The following is a 23,422-nucleotide window of genomic DNA, read 5'->3' on the forward strand; positions in this document are numbered from 1 at the left end:
ACAGATGAGTAGAAATAAAAAACTTCAGGGGGAATAAATGCAAAATTATCAAACAGAATATATCTGTAACAAACCAAACTATCTTCCCATAATAAAAGTAAATGATACAAGACATAGACCTGACCGAGTGCATAACAGAAAACATGAGAAATATGACATATAAAATAAAAACGTCTACTCTTCCCTGCCACGATCATGACTGCTTCAGGATTCACCCAATCTATAGGATTTTTTTTAATAACCTGGCAATTTCAAAGATATTAAGATTACGAGTTTTCCAGCTGACTTGAGTGACAGGCGGGAACACTGTAGCTGTTGGCGAGGAGGCTCAAAGCCCTCCTCTTTACCTCGACAGAAGTTAGGTTCAGCATTTCCAATATGGCTTCCGCCGACGAATCAGCGCTTCAGAAACAGATGGGTGACATCACGGATACTGCGCCCATTATTTATACAATCTATGTCTGCAACTTTGTTCATTTTGGTTCACTAGCTTGCATTAAAATAACCTCTACGGAAGCAAAGGACATAACCGAGCGTAAAGAAAGTGAACATAGGGCTCAATAAAAGACTGTTCATCAACCACACCGCTATTTAAGGTGGTCAAATTGTACAGCTTGTTATCCTGCTCCATAAACATAAAATGAATGCAGACTTAAAGAGCAAATAATCCTAGATTTTGAAAGCTCAAATTAATTTCAGGTGTCAGAATATTTTATTGCAACTCCCATAATCACTGACACCTCGCAACAAAATCCAGCCTTCCTTCTTTATGAAGTTTTGTTGAAGGACATTCAAACAACTCACTCGTGTGATTGTTTGCTTGTTTTCTCTCCACAGTCGGCAGCACTGCAGAAGAAACTGCGCCAGCTGGAGGTTCAGCTGAACAATGACAAGCAGGTTAAAGATGAACTCGAGCACAAATACAGGTACGTGAGTTAAAGAGATGTGACTCAAAATTCAGTTCTTTGTGTGTTCTTCCCACCTGCAGACTCGTTCTCAGTGAACAGAAATGTCTTGGCTCTTGATAACGTCCTTGTTTCTTTTTGCAGAGCTGCCACCAGCAGGATAGACAAAATCATCAAAGAACTTGAGGATGAGGTGAGTGAGTCCACCTGAAACAAAGTGAACACTTGAATCTGCAGCATAGACACCTGTTAGTGTCTGAGGTCACGTTCATGCTTTGGATCTGTCTTAATGTTTTGTAATTGATGCTGCAATATCCCAACTCCACCTTGATGACCGTTTGTTTTTCACACAGACCATTTAAGACAGAATAATGATGCTTTTAGTCTTCACTTGACCATGAATGGCTGAATACCAATCTGTCATACTCAGTGAAGTTCAGCTGAGTGCCAGCTGAGTCCTAACAGCCACGTTCAATTATATATTGGAGTCTGATTTCTGTTAAACCTCAGTTGGATTCTGAGGAATCATTCCACATAAACCTCAGGGGATCTCAGCACCATGAAACCAGTCGTATCGTCCATGTTGAACAAAGTATTTAAGCATTGATTTTTTTCAGATGAGCACCAGGAAGAGTCTGGAGTCCAATCTGAGGCAGCTGGAGAGAGAGAAGGCTTTGCTGCAGCACAAGAGCCTGGAGAGCCACCGCAAGGCCGAGAGCGAGGCGGACAGGAAGCGCTGCCTGGAGAACGAAGGTGACATGAAATACAAAGAATTCATTGTCCTGTTCCCTTTTTACAAGTCTTTTAACACTTGCAGGGTAAGTCACTGAATAATGTTTGAGAATTGTCAGATGTGTTCATATTTCACTGAAGCTGCACTTTCTTTTAGATTAATACGGTCTATGTGGAGTCAAATGAAGCCTTGTCTCACACCAGATTGCTTTCTGCATGATCTCATTAAAATAAATGAGCTTCAGTTTGAACCAGAAGTGATAGGATGGATGTTTACAGACATGGCTGATATCATGTGGATAATACTGCCATCACATGGACAAACAGACTCCTCAACATTGCTGAGTAATGCTCACCAGGAAGAACAGAAGTCTGTGGGCCTGCTGTTTAGCTCTGCATCAACGTTCACTTCTCCTTTTTATGTCAATCTTTCTCTGCTCTCAGATTCTCAAACCTCTAGTTAATAAAATTAAATGATGAATAGTTTATTACATTGTTGTGGCACTACAGTGTACACTTCTAGTCAAAAGTTTGGACACCTTCTAGTGCGATTATTTTTAGTTATTTTAATTATTTTCAACATTGTAGATTAATACTGAAGACATCAAAACTATGAAATAATCTGGTTTTGCCATAATATTGATTACAACGGTAGTCAAATAGGGCTGTCCATTGTGTCCTAACCCTACCTCTGAACAACACAACTGATGGTCTCAAACACATTAAGAAGGCAAATCATTCTACAAATGAACTCTTGACGAGGCTCATGTTAATTAGAAACCATTCCAGGAGACCACTTCATGAAGCAGACTGAGAGAATACCAAGAGTGTGCAAAGCTGTCATGAAGGAAAAAGGGGGCTACTTTACAGAATCTAAAATATAAAACATATTCTGCTTTGTTTAATATTATTTTGTTAATTAAATAATTACATATATGTTCTTTCAAAGTTTTGATGTATTTGGTATTAATCTACAGTGTTTCAAATAATTAAAATAAATACAAACCCTTGAATGAGAAGGTGTGTCCAAACTTTTGACTGGTAGCGTACATAATGAGCTTAGTTCAATGACAGGTCGACTAGTTTGATGTTGTAAAAAGTAAGAGACACTTTCAACTGCATTTTATTTAACCTTTACCCAGATGAATGATCGATCCCTCTAACTTTATGATGTTATTCTCTCTTCTTCTGTGTCGTGCAGTAAACGGCCTTCGAGATCAGCTTGAAGACTTAAAGAAGAGAAACCAGAACTCACACATTTCCAATGAGAAGAACATTCACCTACAGAAACAGGTGAGTCACTGAGGGCCATGTGTCTGTGTGGGCGCTGAAGATGCATTTATATTAAGTCACCTACCAATAAAAAAGTCAAACTAAATCATAGTTTAAGCCAATAAATAGCCAGAAATTTTTCATTAACTGGACTGTTGTTGCTTTACTTCATATCAACAATCATCTCCTCATCACTGTGGTGCACTGTGCCTTTAATTGCATGCTTTAATCCTTTAAAAATATTGCACATTGTGCTTTACCTTTTTGACATTCAGTTTAATATATAGTTGATTTATTCCATTTTATTTAAATTAATGTTTCTTTATAGTTAAGCTTTGTGTAATGTATAAAATTACATGGAAATAAACGTATTCTTATATATTTTGAATTTAATTCAAAAGCTTCTGAATAGGCTTCTTATATGTTTAAACCAATATCTCTTTTATTAAAAATGGAGGTATTTTGTTCAAAGTTTGACAGTAATAAATCTGATTTGTTTCTGTGTCCGTCTCCACCAGCTGGAAGAAGCCAACACGTTACTGCGGGCCGAGTCCGAGGCGGCAACGAGGCTCCGTAAAACCCAGACGGACAGCAGCAAGCAGGTGCAGCAGCTGGAGGCAAACGCACGTGAGCTGCAGGACAAATGCTGCCTGCTGGAGCGCAACAAGCTGAGCCTGGAGAAGGAGTGCATCAGCCTGCAGGCGGCGCTGGAGACAGAGAGGAGGGAGCACAGTCAGGGCTCGGAGACCATCAGCGACCTGATGGGTGAGTGATGCACATTACAGAGATGATTTAATGTGGGATCTGGAGAGATGGGCAATCAGTTAACATCATCATTGTATGTATTGATTGCAGATGTTATGGCTGGTTGATATGACCGGTTGATTCTTTTAAAACTAGGGATGTAAGGATATATAACAAGACGGTAAAAAAATTGATATAATTACATATATGATACCAGTCAAAAGTTTGGACACACCTTCTCATTCAAATGTAGTATTAAGAGGAGAGATAAAGTATATAAGATATATATTAATGAAAGCCGAATTAAAAAGTGAAACTCGTAAAGTCTGATTTATTTGAATGAGAGGATATGGGATTAAAGGACAAGTACAAAGATTTGTAGTTTGTTAAAAATGTCTAAAAATGATTTATGTGTGTTATATTGGTCAGTTTGATGGGTATGTATCGGTCTCAGAGTCTTAAGTCTTTTATAAGTTAAACTTGGTTAATGCTGCACCCTATGAACTGTGTGTCACAGCAGTTCAGACAGGAACAGAGGCCTGGATCTGGACTGCAGCTCTCCAGCATGCAGCATGTTCGGTTAACTTAACTCCATCTGACTAACTGTAGTGTTCAGATTTTATAACAGACGTACTCTACCAGTCAAAAGTTTGGAAACACCTTCGCCTTCAAGGGTTTGTATTTATTTTAATTATTTGAAAGACTGTAGATTAATACTGAAGACATCAAAACTATGAATATTTTACATTTTGTAAAGTAGCCCCCTTTTTCCTTCATGACAGCTTTCCACACTCTTGGTATTCTCTCAGTCTGCTTCATGAAGTGGTCTCCTGGAATGGTTTCTAATTAACATGAGCCTTGTCAAGAGTTCATTTGTAGAATGAATTGCCTTCTTAATGTGTTTGAGACCATCAGTTGTGTTGTTTAGAGGTAGGGTTAGTACACAATGGATAGCCCTATTTGACTACTGTTGTAATCCAGATTATGGCAAAACCAGATTATTTCATAGTTTAGATGTCTTCAGTATTAATCTACAATGTTGAAGATAAATAAAAAACATTACACGAGAAGGTGTGTCCAAACTTTTGACTGGTAGTGTAGATCTTTTTTTAGGGGAAATATTGGAGCTAAAAAGTTGTTAGTTTTAATAACTTACAGCAGACGAAGGTTTGCTTCAGGGTGTTAAACACTAAACTCCAAAGATATGAGGAAACTGTTAAGGGATTGAAGTCCTAAGTTTTATTAACACATGCAGTTGTGTTGACTTTTTGTTTGTCTGCTGAGAACTCTGATGTTACTATAAACTTCAGGAGCTCATGGAGGCATGAAATACAGTGAGATCTTTAAACCAATTGTTCTCAAAGTGGGGTTCTTGGACCAATGGGGGTCCGCGATCCATAGCGTGGGGGTTGCTGAAATACTTTGAATACAATTTCTAACAAATTATAAAATTGTTCTGTCATTACAAAACAGCATATACACCATTGTTATGATACCATTCGGTGGCTCGGAGGGATATGTGAGTCTTCCTGCTGTTAATTTTCTGAAAGGGTTTAAGATCAATTACTTATTAGGGTTAGGATTAGTGTTAGGGTTAGGATTAGGGTTTGGGTTAGGGGTTAGGATTACGGTTAGGATTAGGGTTAGGTTTAGGATTAGGGTTAGGGTTAGGGTTTGGGTTAGGGGTTAGGGTTAGGATTAGGGTTAGGGATAGGAGTAGGGTTAGGTTTAGGATAAGGGTTAGGTTTAGGATTAGGGTTAGGGTTAGGGTTTGGGTTAGGGGTTAGGGTTAGGATTAGGGATAGGAGTAGGGTTAGGATTAGGGTTAGGGTTAGGGATGGGATTGGGGTTAGGGTTAGGATTAGGGTTAGGGATAGGAGTAGGGTTAGGATTAGGATTAGGGTTAGGGATAGGAGTAGGGTTAGGGTTAGGATTAGGGTTAGGATTAGGGTTAGGGATGGGATTCGGGTTAGGGTTAGGATTAGGGTTAGGGTTAGGGTTAGGGTTAGGGATGGGGTTAGGATTAGGATTAGGACTAGGGTTAGGGTTAGGGATGGGATTCGGGTTAGGGTTAGGGTTAGGGTTAGGATTAGGGTTAGGGATAGGAGTAGGGTTAGGATTAGGGTTAGGGTTAGGGTTAGGGTTAGGGATGGGATTAGGGTTAGGATTAGGGTTAGGGTTAGGGTTAGGATTAGGGTTAGGGTTAGGGATGGGGTAAGGATTAGGGTTAGGATTAGGGTTAGGGTTAGGGTTAGGATTAGGGTTAGGGTTAGGATTAGGGTTAGGGTTAGGATTAGGGTTAGGGTTAGGGTTAGGATTACGGTTAGGATTAGGGTTAGGTTTAGGATTAGGGTTAGGGTTAGGGTTTGGGTTAGGGGTTAGGGTTAGGATTAGGGTTAGGGATAGGAGTAGGGTTAGGTTTAGGATAAGGGTTAGGTTTAGGATTAGGGTTAGGGTTAGGGTTTGGGTTAGGGGTTAGGGTTAGGATTAGGGATAGGAGTAGGGTTAGGGTTAGGATTAGGGTTAGGGTTAGGGATGGGATTGGGGTTAGGGTTAGGGTTAGGATTAGGGTTAGGGATAGGAGTAGGGTTAGGATTAGGGTTAGGGTTAGGGATAGGAGTAGGGTTAGGGTTAGGATTAGGGTTAGGATTAGGGTTAGGGATGGGATTCGGGTTAGGGTTAGGATTAGGGTTAGGGTTAGGGTTAGGGTTAGGGATGGGGTTAGGATTAGGATTAGGACTAGGGTTAGGGTTAGGGATGGGATTCGGGTTAGGGTTAGGGTTAGGGTTAGGATTAGGGTTAGGGATAGGAGTAGGGTTAGGGTTAGGGTTAGGGTTAGGGTTAGGGTTAGGGATGGGATTAGGGTTAGGATTAGGGTTAGGGTTAGGGTTAGGATTAGGGTTAGGGTTAGGGATGGGGTAAGGATTAGGGTTAGGGTTAGGATTAGGGTTAGGGTTAGGGTTAGGATTAGGGTTAGGGTTAGGATTAGGGTTAGGGTTAGGATTAGGGTTAGGGTTAGGGTTAGGGTTAGTGATGGGATTAGGGTTAGGGTTAGGATTAGGGTTAGGGTTAGGGTTAGGGATGGGATTAGGGTTAGGATTAGGGTTAGGGTTAGGATTAGGGTTAGGATTAGGGTTAGGGTTAGGGTTAGGATTAGGGTTAGGGTTAGGGTTAGGATTAGGGTTAGGGTTAGGATTAGGGTTAGGGTTAGGATTAGGGTTATGATTAGGGTTAGGGTTAGGATTAGGGTTAGGGTTAGGGTTAGGGTTAGGGTTAGGGTTAGGATTAGGGTTAGGGTTAGGGTTCGGGTTAGGGTCAGGGTTAGGGTCAGGGTTAGGGTTAGGGTCAGGGTTAGGGTTAGGATTAGGGTTAGGGTTAGGGTTAGGATTAGGGTTAGGGTTAGGATTAGGGTTAGGGTTAGGGATGGGGTTAGGGTTAGGGTTAGGATTAGGGTTAGGATTAGGGTTAGGATTAGGGTTAGGGTTAGGATTAGGGTTAGGTTTAGGATTAGGGTTAGGGTTAGGGTTAGGGTTAGGATTAGGGTTAGGGTTAGGGTTAGGGTTAGGGTTAGGATTAGGGTTAGGTTTAGGATTAGGGTTAGGGTTAGGGTTAGGATTAGGGTTAGGGTTAGGATTAGGGTTAGGTTTAGGATTAGGGTTAGGGTTAGGGTTAGGGTTAGGATTAGGGTTAGGGTTAGGATTAGGATTAGGGTTAGGGTTAGGGTTAGGGTTAGGGTTAGGATTAGGGTTAGGGTTAGGGATGGGATTAGGGTTAGGGTTAGGGTTAGGGTTAGGATTAGGGTTAGGGTTAGGATTAGGGTTAGGGTTAGGGTAAGGGTAAGGGTTAGGGTTAGAACCAGAGCTAAACTTAAGCAAACAGAACCAGAGACAAACTCAAGCAACCAGAACCAAACTCAAGCAACCAGAACCAAACTCAACAACCAGAACCAAACTCAAGCAACCAGAACTAAACCAGACCAGAACCGAACGGAACCAGAACTGAAGCAGAACCGAACCAAAACCGAACTGAACCAAACCACAAATGAACCAGAACCGAACCAGAACCAAACCAGAATTGAACCGAAATAGAACCAAAAAGAACCAGAGCCAAACCAGAATTGAACCAAACAAGAATGGAACCGAACCAGAACCGAAACAGAACCAAACCACAAATGAACCAGAACCGAACCAGAACCAAACCAGAATTGAACCGAAATAGAACCAAAAAGAACCAGAGCCAAACCAGAATTGAACCAAACCAGACCAGAACCGAACGAAACCAGAACCAAACAGAACCGAACCAAAACCGAACCGAATCAGAACTGAACCAGAACCGAACCGAAACAGGACCGAACCAGAACCAAACAAGAATTTAACCGAACCAGAACCGAACCAGAACCGAACCACAACCAAACCACAAACGAACCAGAACCAAACAGAACCGAACCAGAACCAAACCAGAATCGAACCAGAACCGAACCAGAATTGAACCGAAATAGAACCAAACAGAACCGAACCAGAACCAGAACAGAACCAGAACCGAACCAGAATTGAACCGAAATAGAACCAAACAGAACCGAACTAGAACAGAACCAGAACAGAACCAGAATTAAACCAAACCAGAACCGAACCAGAACCGAACCAGAACCAAACAGAACCGAACCAGAACCAAACAGAACCGAACCAGAACCGAACCAGAACCGAACCGAACCGAAATAGAACCAAACAGAACCGAACCAGAACCAGACCAGAACCAAACCAGAACCAAACCAGAAACGAACCAGAACCCAACAGAAACGAACCACAAATGAACCAGAACCAAACAGAACCAGAACCAAACTAAAGCAAACAGAACCAGAACCAAACTTAAGCAAACAGAACCAGAACCAACTGAAGCAAACAGAACCAGAACCAAACTAAAGCAAACAGAACCAGAACCAACTGAAGCAAACAGAACCAGAACCAATTCAAGCAAACATCCAGAACCAGAACCAGAGCTCAGAGCTGCAGCTTTTGATCATGACACATCACTAATGTGCTTAATCTGTGTTACAATGATGACGGGGTCCTTGCACAATCTTCTCACCTGTAAGGGGTCCCTGGCTCCCAAAAGTTTGAGCACCCCTGCTTTAAACATCATCCCAAACTAGAAATTCAACTTTATCGATAAAAGCGTTGATTTTTCAGCTCAAGCAGTTAAGCACCAAATGTTTGTATTTGATTTTAGATTCTACCTCAGAGATTTCCTGACATGCTGACTTCAGTGTTTTTAGGACGAATAAATCCTGTTACAAACCTGGGATCAAAACAGCGTGTCTCAGGCACTGTCTGCCATGCAGCTTAAATTGCAGATTTAAGAGGGCAGCGAGGTGAACCAGCGCACCGTGCCACACAAATACAAAGAAGCTTTCAGCCTCACTAAAGAGTCCTCCCTGCAGAATCCTTCCAGCAAACAACACACTCACTATCTGTGTTTGTGTGCGTGTAAGAGGTTGAAGTTTATTTGTTTGAACCTTTATCAAAACAGTTTGTCTGGAGGTGTTTTACAGAGCTGCGCTAATTCAAACAAAGAACAAATCTGATCCATGGAAGAGATACAAGGCCTAAGCTCCCTTTGTCACACAGCTTGAACAAATCTATGGAAACAAAATAATAAGATAGTCTCCCTTCTGTCGAACAGGACTTTGAATAAAACAGCTCTCTGTTGCTGTGTCTCAGCTGGTCTGCTTCCCAGCATGTGTTTGTTTAACTTTACAAGAGACTATGTTATTATTAAAGCCAATAATTCAACCTTTATCTGATTGGGGCGATGCTCCGTATATTTAAACTGTCCAGTTAAAGCTTTTATCTGGTTTGTTCGTTGATGTGAGATCAGACTGAAAGCAAAAGCAGTAAACACACGCAGATACCTGCTCAGTCTCTTCATTTGTTTAGCACATAAACACCTCAGCCGTCTGTGGACCAGGATACTGAAGGAAAAGCATTCATTCAAAGCGTGTAATTATTCATCATAATATTGCTTCAAGCCATTTTCTTTGTAAATACGCACACAGTACCCTGATTATTCAAACTTTTTGTGGAAAAACACACACTCTCACTTGAAGGCTGCCCGGTGTTGGCCACAGATCTGTAGCTGTGTTAATGTGGAACTTAATGTCACAGTTTTAAAGCCAAATCAGAATTTTAAAAAGCTTCACTGGCTTGAAAATAAAGATCTGAATACTTAGAAGAAAATAAATACACAGAATAAACATGGTTCACATTAGAGTCAGTTTTAGAGAAGTCATTTGAACCTCTGAATAAGTATACAGTTGTGCTCATAAGTTTACATACCTTGGCACAATTTGTGATTTTTTTGGTCATTTTTCAGAGAATTTGAATGATATGAGAAAAACTTTTTTTCAATCATAGTTAGTGGTTGGGTGAAGCAAAAAAATGTTATCAAGCAACTGTGTTTACTGTTTTTATATCATAAAGACAACAGAAACTACCCAAGAAACCATACATTCTGCCAGGGTATGTAAACTTATGAGCACAACTGTAACTTTAAACCCAACTACTCTCTGGCTGCAGGTTTTCTGTGCATGACATCTCTTTTGAGGAGTTTTGCATTTCAGCTGGAAACATTTCAATCAGGTTGTAAAAAGAGTAAATGTGACCTCACTGAGTGTTTGCATACAAGAGTAAGAAGACTGATCATAAATTAGAAAGCATAAAAACCTCTGACTTTGGATTGTGTATGCTGATTCAAAGAAAAATGTTAAGTTTGTAGATTGCCATCAAAATATGGAACAGACTCAGTGATGAATTTAAATTGTGTAGTTTGCGGAGTTTCAAAAAAGCCTTAAAATACAAAATAGTTAATTAATGAATACAATATTAAATGAATAATATAATTAAAATAAAAAATAAAAATTATATCAGATTCAATCAGCTCCTCGCACCAGTGGGTGTGTTATCTTTTTTTTTGTTAGATGACTACTCACACAAACTTTAGTCTGTTGTTCTTTTTAAACTAATGAACAAAATATTTATTAACATTCAGAAAAATATTCAATGCTGTGTTCATGTTTTAGGCACGTTTCTTCCTTTTTGAAACAACCCTCTTTGAGTTCCCCTTCTTTTGTCTCACAGGACGAATTTCTAGCCTGGAGGAGGAGGCGCGTCAGCAGAGACAGACTCTGTCTAAGACCGAGAGTGAGAAGAGGCAGCTTCAGGAAAAACACACAGACATGGAGAAGGTAAACTATCCTCTTCATACTGTAATAACTTTTTACTGATGTCGTTTCAATCTCTTATTTTTGGTCTGAAGGTAGTTTTAGTACCAGGAAATCTAAGTAAATTTAATGCAGAGATATTATAAAACATGGGGTATTCATGATGTAGCTGGTTGCTGTTTCATTCTTCACTGAAGACTAAGAAGCTGTTACGGCCAAATTCCAACAGATCCTTGTCCAGTCCATCTCAGATCCGTCACGGCACCGGATCTGATAGGTTTTTATTCGAGTCAATCTGTTAACTTCCACTGGATTCGCTCTTTTGTGCTCCGGCTGCGTCTCTGATCCGGCAGGTCGCAGATATGCAAGACTTCTATTTTTGCCGGATGCCGGAGCACGATGCATCAAACTCAACAGAACAGACAGAGGGGGACAGGAAGTCAGGCACCAAAACAAAATGAAAACATCCGGTTCATTTTCAGAATAAAACACTCCGTGTTATCATTACATCGTTTTAACTTAACTACAACAACAAACCGTCATGATGAGCGGAGACAGGCCTGGAGTCAATAGGTCAGAGGTTTTCAGAGGACCATAAAGACAACATGGACGAGGAGAGGTAATTGCCGTGGGATAACCTTGGTCACATGACTCCAGCTGTCCGGCAGTCCTGCTCTGTGCTGCGTTCCGAAAAACGCAACCGGTGGGTGTTGACGGACGTGAGAGCACGGAACCGAACAGAAGTGGATCAGAGATGGACCGGATCTGGTGGAAGTCCCGTGTTAGTTGTAGAAATCCCTGAGGGTGAATCAGACATCTTGATTTGCAAAGATGAAATATACATAGTCATTCTCTGCTAGAGCACTTTGTTGCATATTATCAAACATCACTACAAAACATTGACATGATTAATTGAAGAATTCTGTCAGGTGTTCTTCCACTGGAGCCTGTAATAACTTATGATGTAGCTCTATAAAAATGACACTTTAAACCTTGTGATTATGTCAGATCTTATTAACTCAGTGCTCTAATTATGAGCTGTTTCCTGTTAAACGTCACGTCGTTATTTAGTTATTGGAGGTTTTTTGTTTCAGTGCGTTTTAAACAACATCTGTGCCTGTGTTGTTTTCTTTGAACAGGAGATGAGCAACAAGGAGATTGAGCTGACCTACAAGCTGAAGGTGCAGCAGCAGGAGCTGGAGCAGGAAGAGGCCTCCCACAAGGCCACCAGGGCGCTGCTGGCAGACAAGAGCAAGATGAAAGTGACCATCGAGGGCGCCAAGTCTGAGTCCATGAAGGGTACGAACCGTCTCATCGCACATCTCTCTTTCTTCAACCATCGATTTATCCTAGTTTGTGCCAGTATACTGAGCATAGGATGAAAAATAACACAGAATATGATCTCTGAAATCATTTCTTTAATGCACTTCTTTCTGATACCCAGTTAACACTTAATTCCCAGCTACAATTTGAACATAACAATAAATTTATTGTCACTAATATTGGCTGTCACAAACGTAACCTGCTTAACATATTCATTCAACTGTATCGATGTTATCAAATATCCTTCATCCAGAGATGGAGCAGAAGCTGGCGGAGGAACGATCAGCCAAACTGCGTCTGGAGAACCGGATCCTGGAGCTGGAGAAGCACAGCAGCATGATGGACTGCGACTACAAACAGGCTCTGCAGAAACTGGACGAGCTGCGTAGACACAAGGACCGTCTGACTGAGGAGGTGAGGGAGTGTTGGTGTTTTTGCAGAACAGAAGTGACGTGTTATAGATAACAGAAGCCTGCTGCAGAAACAAATCATGCAGCTTATGTAGGAATATTTTACTCTGAGCTGAACAGCAATCACAGCAAAGACAGGAGGTGAAAACAAAACAATGACTGAAGCAAATGAAATACTCAAACGGCCTCGTCATGCCTCTGCCCCTGCCGTGATTTATTCCTCCCTCAGGTGAAGAATCTGACGCTGAAGATCGAGCAGGAGACCCAGAAGCGTAGCTTGACCCAGAATGACCTGAAGGCCCAGAACCAGCAGCTCAGCTCTCTGCGGACCTCGGAGAAGCAGCTCAAGCAGGAAATGAATCACCTGCTGGACATCAAACGCAGCCTGGAGAAACAGAATCAGGAGCTGCGAAAGTAAGAGCATGACTTTATTTCTAACATTCATGCAACTTCAAAAATGAAAGAGGATGATGATAAGTGATGAAATGTTTTCTTTTTGACCGCAGAGATAGACAAGACACAGACGGGCAGATGAAGGAGCTACAGGACCAGTTAGAAGCCGAGCAGTATTTCTCTGTGAGTCTCTATACTTCTCTGTCATCACACATTCACATGTCAGTGACTAAGAGCAACACATTATGGTTCTGCATCTTGCTTGCTGAGTGTGTGGGCGGTCATCTGCCACCACAGTATGTCTTTGATTTCAGCACTGACAGACACACTCTGCTGTGTATTGATTATGTAACAAGGAGTATCAATAAAGGAATGAGAGCAGCTCAGTAGACTTCTTACAGTTAACTTTTTTTATCCATCTAATGGGCCGTTTGCTGTGTTTGTTCCAGACGTTATATAAGACCCAGGTTCGTGAGCTGAAGGAGGAGTGTGAGGAGAAGAACAAATTCTACAAAGAAGCTCAGCAGTCTCTTCAGGAGATGCAGGAGGAGAGGTGAGATGATCAAATATCATTCAGTTGCATTGCTTCTTTGTAATTTGTAACATCTGTTTTTTAAACAAGGTTTGAGATTTAGACTGCTGCTGGTAGTCCCTCCTGATAAATTTGTCCTCAAACATCTGACAAACTAGAAGTGGCTGATCTTTCTCAGAGATTTAAGACTGCCCACATTTTCTTTCACATTTGACCATGAAAACAAATCAAAGAGTGTTCGACAGGTGACTCAATAAAATCTCTTCTCTGAGTCAGCAGAAGGTAGACTTGCTCGCCAACAGTAAACACATGTGACACAACAGAAACTGACATCAGAGCATGGCATAATATCCACCAATGATCCGTTGTCTGTCAACTGGGGAAGTATCAGCTGATACGATGGTGAAGGGATACGTCCCTTTCAACAGGATCTTACTCTAAGTGTCAAAACAGAACATGTTGAAGCTCTGCTTTTCCTGGATTGACGACTGCTGCATGATAGAAGAGACATCCAGAACTGTGGGCTGATTCTGATTTGTCATCGCCAGTTCCCAGTTTGACTCTGAATGCTGAATATGCAAGCATTTCTCAGTGGCACATGGGTTTAGTTTCACTTCACTCTGCAACAGAGGGACACTGAGAAAACATATATTTAAGTTAAATTCTCAAGATTATTACTTAAAATGATTTTTGAGACTGATCCCAATGAAACAAAAGTTATATATTGCTGATCTGGTTGTCAACATGGGGAATTATTTGAGTTGAATTGAGAAGGCTGCTGCTTTGTAACATCTAGTGCAGATCAATGCTCTGCTGTGATTCTCACCATGATGATACTTCAGACAGTGCTGAAAGTATTGTGAACACCACCACACATGAGAAACAGATACGGCAGTATTGACACGTCTGTGATAGCTATATGAGTTAACTTTAAACAATAGAAATGAACAGCAGCTGTTGAAGAAGCCGTCTGTTATCACTCTGAAGTGACTCAAATTTGGGGTTTCGCGATAACTGTCGTTCAACCTCTCGATTGTTTCTTCCTCTCTCTCAGGGACTCCCTGGCGGCTCAGCTGGAGATCACGCTGACAAAGGCTGACTCGGAGCAGCTGGCACGCTCCATCGCCGAGGAGCAGTACTCAGACCTGGAGAAGGAGAAGATAATGAAGGAGCTAGAGCTGAAGGAGATGATGGCCCGCCATCGTCAGGAGCTATCTGAGAAGGACATCACCATCAGTTCGGTGAGTCACATCCAGCGTTACCCTCGCAGTGAATGTTTGATTATTTGCAGATGATTTGTTTGGAGGTAGTTTGAGAGACAGCTGCTGGTTGGACAGCTGGCAGACAGCTTAGAGAGTTCTCTCACAGAGTGACGCAGAGCATAGTGAATGTGAAGTATTTCCTGTCTCATGCAGCTGGAGGAGGCCAACAGAACCCTGACCAGTGACGTTGCTAACTTAGCCAATGAGAAGGAAGAGCTGAACAACAAACTTAAGGAGGCACTTGAAGGTAATTCACGTGTTTTAAATCGTGGATCTTCTGAAGCTAAATATTCTCAGGTTTGAAATCTAACATTTCGTCTTTGTATTTTTTAAGAATCTGAAAAGTCGAAGGACGTGGAGCAGCAGATCAACCAGATGAAGCAGGTGTTTGAGAAACAACTGCAGTCTGAGAGGACACTGAAGACTCAGGTAAGACTGTCCAAACCTGAGACCAAAAGGAGTCTGCTTAATCAGTGCTGCATGTTTTTTTTAGTCATAGACTTTACTCATTCTTTCCTCTAAGATTGAAGTAAAAGCAAACCATCAGGAGCTCTCTCATAAACCTGAAAACTGTCTGTCTGTCTGTCTGTCTGTCTGTCTGTCTGTCTGTCTGTCTGTCTGTCTGTCTGTCTGTCTGTCTGTCTGTCTGTAGGCTGTCAACAAGTTGGCAGAGATCATGAACAGGAAGCCGGACCGCGTCACAGGCAGCCGCCGTGGTAACGACACCGACATGCGGCGCAAGGAGAAGGAGAACAGGAAGCTGCAGCTGGAGCTGAGGTCAGAGAAGGAAAAACTCAACAGCCTCATCATCAAATACCAGAGAGAGATCAACGAGATGCAGGCGGTGAGTGAACGACCCCACCGTGTATTGACTGCTGTCCATTCTGATGTCATGTTTTATTTATCATCCCCACTAATCGACCTTGTTTCATTTTATTTGTAGCAACTCTCAGAGGAGAGTCAGATGCGCATCGAGCTGCAGATGGCTCTGGACAGTAAGGACAGTGACATCGAGCAGCTGAGGAACCACCTGCAGACTGTCAGTGTTCAATCCATGGACTCTGCCAGCATGGGAAGTGGGCCTGAGTTTGATACTGATGATGCGTTTGCAGGTGAGGGCGAGCGACAACCAAAGGGTTAACCTTTCCCTCAGATCTAAATATCACCTTAACCTTCATCCTTCATATTTATTAAAGTTTGGAACAGAAAAACATAACAAGATATTCAGAAAACAGTGACACTTGGTATGAATGATGAAGTAGAAATAATGAAAATAGCTTCAAGATATATAGATGGCTTTTATTTGAGTCCAACCAGCAATCGTTTTTGCTAATTTTATCGCTCTGTATATAATATTATAATTCCTCTAGGACATTTTTTCCTCCAAATGCATAAAAATAAAAACAAAATCTTGGCATGCATGCAAAGTAAGTCTTGTGCCAAACCTCCTTGAGCAGCATTTTAGGCTGATACTCCTGATGGATAAGCTCGAGCAACCATCAGAAGTTCAAAACTGCAAATTCATAAGATTCAGTCTTACTGGCTGAAAGTTTCAATCTTTTCTTGCAACCAAATATTTGAAAATGTGAAATCTGTCTCTTGTGCATGAGTAACTTTTGCAGGAAATCTACATGTAGATGTAAAGTTGTCCCTGGTCTCGCCTTTTCTTTCTCCTAACTCACACTGACTCAGGCATTGCACTGCGTGATTACAGAAACATGTCTGAAAGGTGTAATGATCATTTTGGTCAGGAAAAGTATGCTGACCCTCCTTTACATCTCGTTTTGTCTCATTGTCCTCCTTTTGTTTAAATCTTCCTCCTCCTCGTTTTTTCCTCTTAAAATATCCTGAGTTAGAGCTTGAAGCTTGAATTTTCACTGTCACTGCTGCTGCTGTACAAGTGGCATTTTGTGATTCAGTCTCTGAAAATCAGTTCCACAAATTGAGCATCGTTGCAGAAGTGCAGTTCTTAAAGGCTGTTGAAGTAGCTCTGGTTTAAAGGCTTGTGTAAAGTTTAAGATACACTGCTAATGGATGTGAATCAATCTTGCATCCATCCTCTCCCTGTGAAGACAATGCAGCTTTAGATTAGGGAAGCAAAAGAAGTGCAGCATCCCTGCACGTTCCTCGGTTGGGAGATATGTGTCATGGTAACACTGTCAGGTTTCCATTAATGCGTACATACTGTAACCTCCACATCTCTCTCTCCCACGCAGAAACACGGCTGGAGGGCTGGCTCTCTCTCCCTGTCAGAAACAACACCAAGAAGTTTGGATGGGAGAAGAAGGTATAAAGAATAAAAGTGCTGTGAGGATGTAGAACAGTCTGTGTAACATAATCTCACCGTGTCTGTTCTTCTGCTGCAGTATGTTGTAGTGAGCAGCAAGAAGATCCTTTTCTACAACAGCGAGCAAGACAAGGAGCAGTCCATCCCCTACATGGTGCTCGACATAGAGTAAGTCTGCAGCTCTGCCAAGACTAATGTCTGTGTGCTTTGTTCACAAGTTCTTCATCGTCTTTACGGGTTTCCTGTTGAATTTAGATGGTGTGTTGTAACTTAAATAACTTACTCAAATTCTTCATGCAGCAAACTCTTCCATGTGAGGCCTGTTACTCAGACAGATGTGTACCGTGCTGATGCCAAAGAAATTCCCAGGATATTCCAGGTTTGACTTGTCATTTTCTAAAAGTGTGACTACTGGATTACTGGATGTTGAGTGTCATAAATCCAAACTTCTCCGCCCTCCTTCTCGACCACCTTTCAGATTCTTTATGCAAACGAAGGCGAGTGCAAAAAGGAGCCTGAGTTTCCCGAGGCCATCGGGGAGAAGTCCAGCTACATCTGCCACAAAGGTCACGAGTTCATCCCCACCCTCTACCACTTCCCCACCAACTGTGAGGCGTGCACCAAACCGCTGTGGAACATGTTCAAGCCCCCGCCTGCTCTGGAGTGCCGGCGCTGCCACATCAAGTGCCACAAGGACCACATGGATAAGAAGGAGGAGATCATTGCTCCATGCAAAGGTAAGACTCATATATTTATTTACGTCAGGTCTGATCCGTTCACTGACAGGTTCATTGGTTTACCTTCAGAGGGAGTTTATTTGTTTTAATTTACTGTGGAACGACCTATCAGATGAAATAAGGCATGCTACTTCTGTATGTAATTTTAAATGGCTTCTTAAAACCTTTTTTCTTTAAAAGGCCTTCATCACTATGTAAACATGTTATTCTGCTCTGGATGTCGTATAATACATTCTAGTACTTTGGAGATCCTTTATTTATTTAATTTATTGTTATTATTATTTTTGTTTTATATATATATAAATATATATATATATTTTAAATATATATCTTTTCTTTTCTTTGTTTATTTTTGTGTCTTTCTGTGAAGCACGTTGTAACTTTTTTTTTGAAAAGTGCTATAGAAATAAAGATTATTAATATTATTATTATTATTATTAATCATTAATCATTAATCCCTGGTCCTATATAATTCAATCTCTAGATATTAACTGAAGGCTACATAATATTTTCCAAAAAAAGGCATCTATTAACTATTTACATCCCAAAATATGTATGAAAAAGAACCTTGTGTTCAAAAATACATAATTTTCCTTCATTTCTTCAGCTGCAAAGATGGACAAAAAGTGTATTTTCACTGTCACTGCTACTAAGATAACTGAAAACTGCTTTTCTCTACCTCCACCAGTGAACTACGACGTGTCCACGGCCAAGAACCTGCTGCTGCTGGCTCTGTCCATGGAGGAGCAGCAGAAGTGGGTAAGCCGACTGGTCAAGAAGATCCCCAAGAAGCCTCCTCCGCCTGAGCACTTTGCACGCTCCTCACCACGCGCTTCCATGAAGGTCCAGCCCAGCCAGTCCATGAGGAGGCCCAGTCGACAGCTCCCCACCAGCAAGAGCAGGTAACATGAACGGTCTGCACATGGGCTGGTTGAAGTCAAATTTGAATAAGCAGACAAAGCTCCATGATGCATCTGAAGTTCCAAACTTAAAAAGAGAGATGTTGATATTTTGTTACTTTAATCTGTGTGAGGATCGTGACTTTAAACCCACAGTAACTTTTCTCTTCATGCAGTGGGGGCATTTGAGTAGAATGAATCCTCTGTTTGCATCTAAATTCACCTCAGCTTCTCTCAGAAGTGTTTTTGAAATGCAGGAGTGAGCAGCTGTGGAGCTTTTTCCTCTGAATACATGATTAGCCTGCCGAAGATGAGAGCCTCTTTTCAGATTCTCCCCATGTTGCCTATCTCCCTTACATAACACGTCAATTACTTAATCATGGGAACAACAGCCAGCCCCACACTTGACAAGAGGAGAGTTTATTTATGGATCTGTGCCTGTGTGTAGTGCTGTTTCCTGGCCATCAAAACTAATCTTCCCTTTCAGATTGGAGGACTTTGGTCTGCAGGACTGGCACTGGGCGTTGGATGATATCGATGATGATTGTTCTTCTATTCATTTCTGATGAGCCCATATGGTAACACTGATTGCAGTGTGTGCTGTGTGGTGCTGTGATATCAGTGGTAGTGGAACGGTGTTGTCATGAGGCATCAGTTTGCACAGCTAGAGTCCAAATCAGCTCAGCTTTTAAAAAGAGACTCAAAAACCTCTGCTGCCCTAAAACGTGTGCTCCTTTATGTTCTGAAGGTGGCTACATGACCCTTAACACTGATACTTCTAACGCTGCAGAGGAGAAAGACAGTTTGCAGACACATCACCCCGCCCTAGTCCTCAGACATTTCCCACCCATGGTGACTTAATGACCTTGACCTCAGCCCTTGTAGGTCGAGTAGCTTCAAAACGAGGAGAGAAGAATCCCACAGTGGTACAAATGATGACTCCTCCTTGCTTAGTCTCCCTTTTCTGTGACGTTTTCCTGCAGACCGCTCACTCCCTGAATGTGTGTTTGTTTGTTTACAACCAAAAATGTTCCGACACAGTCCCGGTGGTCAGTTTGTGGTGTTTTGGGGGCGGGGCCACATGTGAGGGTTCCTGTGCATGTGCTTGTTGGGAGGAACATTTGGCAGCTTGCCTTGCCACAGGGGGATTTAAATGCAAGCAGATACAAAATGTTCTGGGCTAGAAATACAACTTGTTCACATTGAATATTTATTATATGATGGAGGCAGATCCTTCAACAACAGATGGATCATTTCACCTATTCTTGTGCTATGGAAATTTTTTTTTGTTATAGTCCGTGTTGTTTGAATAACTTGTTTAAAAAAGGAGTCGCAGCACTAAAATATATTTGCACGGAGCTAGATAGTGTCTCTATTTTTTGGATCGTCCACCAGAGAGCAGACGAGTTTATTCTTTGACTGTTAAATGTCTCTCAGTACTGCTTTCAGTCACAGTTCAGAAATAATTCAAATATAAATTAAAGAAATGAAGAGATAATGATCTTAGTTTATTTTTATTTAATGTGTCATGCACCAGAAAGGTGTTCAGCCCGTATGAACTTACAAGACACAACAAAATAAAACATGACGGGATCAACAACTTAAGAGTAAAGGAAAGTAGAATCACTTTACAGGCATTGGCACTATAGCATTTTTTTAATTTATCATAAAGACTTAATGACTAAATCAGACATGAAGCTTCATCCTACACTGTGGCATTTAACACAAACTGATCAAACTGAAAAATTGAATATTATCCAGTTTATCCCTTTTATGTCTCAAAAATCATCATTGGCTTCTAATGTCAAGGAGCAGTAGACTGCTATTTCACATCCTTATGTTTTTTATTTAACCTTTATTTAACCAGGTTGGTCCAGTTGAGATCAAAGATCTCTTTTTCAAGTGAGACCTGGCTAATACAGTCGGCAGCATAAAACACTAAAGTTACAGACATAGACACACAGAGAGCCAATGTACACTTTAAAAACAACGTTTGTCACAGAAAGAGCAATTACTTAGGAGGCAGTTGTAACAAGATACACTAAAAACAGCAACATCTTAAAGATTCAACTTCAAGATCTTTCATTTTAGATTTAAAAACATTAAGTGAGACCAGCTCCTTGAGTTTAAAGCCATTCTGCAAAAAAATCCAGACTGACGGTGCAGAGTACCTAAAAGCCCTTTTCCTAATTTCTGTACTTCTGTTCTTTAGGTGTGTCTCACCTATAGAACTAACAAGTTATCTATACTACAAGTTAATCATCAAGGCTTATAGATATGTGTGTGTGTGTGTGGAGATTTTAACGAGAGGAAAACAAAGTAACTTTTTAACTTCTCCTTGTGAAAGTCTGAAGGCTGAAACATTGAGAGTTAGTGTTTAGTTAAATCCCATGAAGTCATAATCTCTTATATTCCTCTGGACATCACACAGCTTCTGTAAACACTGATCTTCCCTCTGTTCTCTCTCTTCCTCTAGTTAACCTCGTTTGGGAGTGCGGTGCATTGTGAAGGTGTTGGGGTCTCCTCCCATTTCAAAGACAGTATACAAAGCTCTGTTTGCAGATCAGCACACTGAACTCCACATTGCTTCTCCACACAATCCCCGCCCCGTCGTGCTGCAGCCTGTGAGAGTGACGAAGCCTTTTTGTCCCCCTTTAGTTAAACTCCCTCCCCAGCGATCAAACTCACCTACAATCTCTTCACCCAGCTGGATGGCTTGTAAGCGTATTAGTCCATGTCGTATCTCGGGACCTTGAGCAGTTCCGTGTCTCTGGGGAGTTGGAGTGGCTCATTCGGCTCTCACGGAACAGAAGAGGAGAGCTCTTAGGAGGGGGAAACACTTACCTCAACACTTCTCAGCAGGACTCGCTGCCTGAAGGACCCAACATGAACACTCTCCCTCACCACCTTCGGGGAATCTTGTGGCCAAATAAAAAAAAGACGTTCTTATCTTTAACTGATTGTGACCAGTATGAAGGGGTTTAATGGGGAAACACTACACTCAGAAGAATGTGCAAACTGTTGGCTGAATGCAGCTGAGGTCCCAGATACAGTGTCTGCTCCTCTTCAGACTCTTTAACATATTGATTGTAGCCTGCTTGGAAAAATTCTGCTTTCAGGTGTGCTTCTAAATGGGTCACCGAAACCTGAATAAGGTACTGAAGGAAATGACTTCTTAGAAAGTCAGCAAGGCGGGGAAGAGCGTCAGGTTCTTCCAGGATTGGAACAAGTAAAGCCTCCAGTGCCTCTTATTCAGATTTCTGACTCAGGCACACTCTCAATCAGCGGACAGTCTTGGTTCAGGAGTGAACAGAATCCTCCTCTGTCATAAGATCCTCTCAATCCCATAATCTTTCAAACCTGCACTGTCAGATATGAGGGTTAATGTTTACTGAATTCAAGGGGTGCACCGTTAATGCTTCTCTGATCCGAGCTCGGCTCCTTTTGTTCGTTTGAATGTACATCTGGGCTCCACCAGAGACGACACACAGGCATTGTATTATTCTATCCAAATATACTTGACTGAAGCCCCCGTTTTATCACCAACTCCTCTGAGTGAGCATGCATGCGTTTGCCTTTTCAGGCCTCACACTTCAGTGCTGTCAGCTGTTACAGGAGGGCCGCTACATTTAGAAGTTTAGTTTTTTAAGTCATTCCTGGTTGTGACGGTGAGAGCAACGTGACCCATATGAAGCAGGAATAATGAAGGTATGCAATCACAGCCCACACATCAACAAACTGAGCAGCACTATTCCATGGAGCGTTTTTCTAAAAGTGTTTGATCTGATATTTTTGTATTAAAAGTAACCAGACTGAGTTTGGGCACATCGTTGTGTGTATGTGGCTCATATAGCAGGAGGAGAGTAACTATGTGTGTGTGTGTGTGTGTGTGTGTGTGTGTGTGTGTGTGTGTCTGTGTGTTTGTATATGTGTGCGTGTACTGAGTGCTCTCCTTTAACCAAGAAGCATGTTTTATACATAAAAATATACACAGTATATATTTTACATGCCATACAGTGCACATTATATTATTTATACAGCCTTGTCCACTTTGTATTTAAGGGCTCTACATCCAGATTGCATGTTTGCTACCAAACAGCTCTATAATGACAACTTCTTCAACAATAAAGACATGGATGTGCTTTTGGGTTTGGACTATTTTTTTTTCCTCTGAAAAATACATCTGTACGGCACGGAGCCCCTGACGTTCCAAAAAAATATTTTTTTATCTTGTGCGCATGAGATAATAAGTACGGAAGCCCTAAAAGGACATGATTAAATACATTCTATTTTCTTTTCTTTTTTAGATAACAAAAACAAAGCTTGTTATCTGGAGATCTCTCCTTATTTTTCTCTATAATGGGATCATTTATCTCGTTTTATCCAGAGACAAAGCTCGTTTTGTGTTTTTAATCTTCAACCTGTAAGATAAATGTCTCGTAACAAAATGTATTTTTATTCTTTACTGAGACAAAATTTTCCAAACAATGTTTGAGAAAAAAAAAAAGCACATGATTAAATACATTTATTTTCTCTATTTTCTTGAGATAACAAGTTAATTTCACTTGTTTTTCTCGTTATTTCAAGATAACAAGCTTTGTTTTCTCGAAATAACAAGAAGATTAACTCATTATCCCGGGAAAACTGAGAAAATAAAATGTTTTTAATCATGTCCTTTTAGGGCTTCCGTACATATGTATAAAAATGCTC

The 23,422-nt window shown here is 41.2% G+C and overlaps 1 protein-coding gene across 1 annotated transcript in view; it reads left to right on the forward strand.

Annotated features, from left to right (window-relative positions):
• The window catches only part of rock2a (rho-associated, coiled-coil containing protein kinase 2a), a 54,474-nt gene extending 31,620 nt beyond the window's left edge, over positions 1-22,854 (forward strand). The window contains exons 11-32 of the mRNA XM_034674781.1: positions 838-926; positions 1,050-1,098; positions 1,523-1,658; positions 2,839-2,930; positions 3,428-3,674; positions 10,787-10,893; positions 12,009-12,168; positions 12,446-12,606; positions 12,832-13,016; positions 13,109-13,178; positions 13,445-13,548; positions 14,582-14,768; positions 14,943-15,036; positions 15,124-15,218; positions 15,442-15,633; positions 15,733-15,901; positions 17,006-17,076; positions 17,156-17,244; positions 17,377-17,455; positions 17,555-17,813; positions 18,502-18,715; positions 21,189-22,854. Coding sequence (XP_034530672.1) covers positions 838-926; positions 1,050-1,098; positions 1,523-1,658; positions 2,839-2,930; positions 3,428-3,674; positions 10,787-10,893; positions 12,009-12,168; positions 12,446-12,606; positions 12,832-13,016; positions 13,109-13,178; positions 13,445-13,548; positions 14,582-14,768; positions 14,943-15,036; positions 15,124-15,218; positions 15,442-15,633; positions 15,733-15,901; positions 17,006-17,076; positions 17,156-17,244; positions 17,377-17,455; positions 17,555-17,813; positions 18,502-18,715; positions 21,189-21,192 — 2,853 coding nt within the window. The 3' untranslated portion in view covers positions 21,193-22,854. The remainder of the gene's footprint in view (positions 1-837; positions 927-1,049; positions 1,099-1,522; positions 1,659-2,838; positions 2,931-3,427; positions 3,675-10,786; positions 10,894-12,008; positions 12,169-12,445; positions 12,607-12,831; positions 13,017-13,108; positions 13,179-13,444; positions 13,549-14,581; positions 14,769-14,942; positions 15,037-15,123; positions 15,219-15,441; positions 15,634-15,732; positions 15,902-17,005; positions 17,077-17,155; positions 17,245-17,376; positions 17,456-17,554; positions 17,814-18,501; positions 18,716-21,188) is intronic.
• Positions 22,855-23,422: the final 568 nt, after the last annotated feature.

This window comes from Notolabrus celidotus, chromosome 22, assembly GCF_009762535.1.
Source record: "Notolabrus celidotus isolate fNotCel1 chromosome 22, fNotCel1.pri, whole genome shotgun sequence".
Classification (NCBI taxonomy): Eukaryota; Metazoa; Chordata; class Actinopteri; order Labriformes; family Labridae; genus Notolabrus; species Notolabrus celidotus.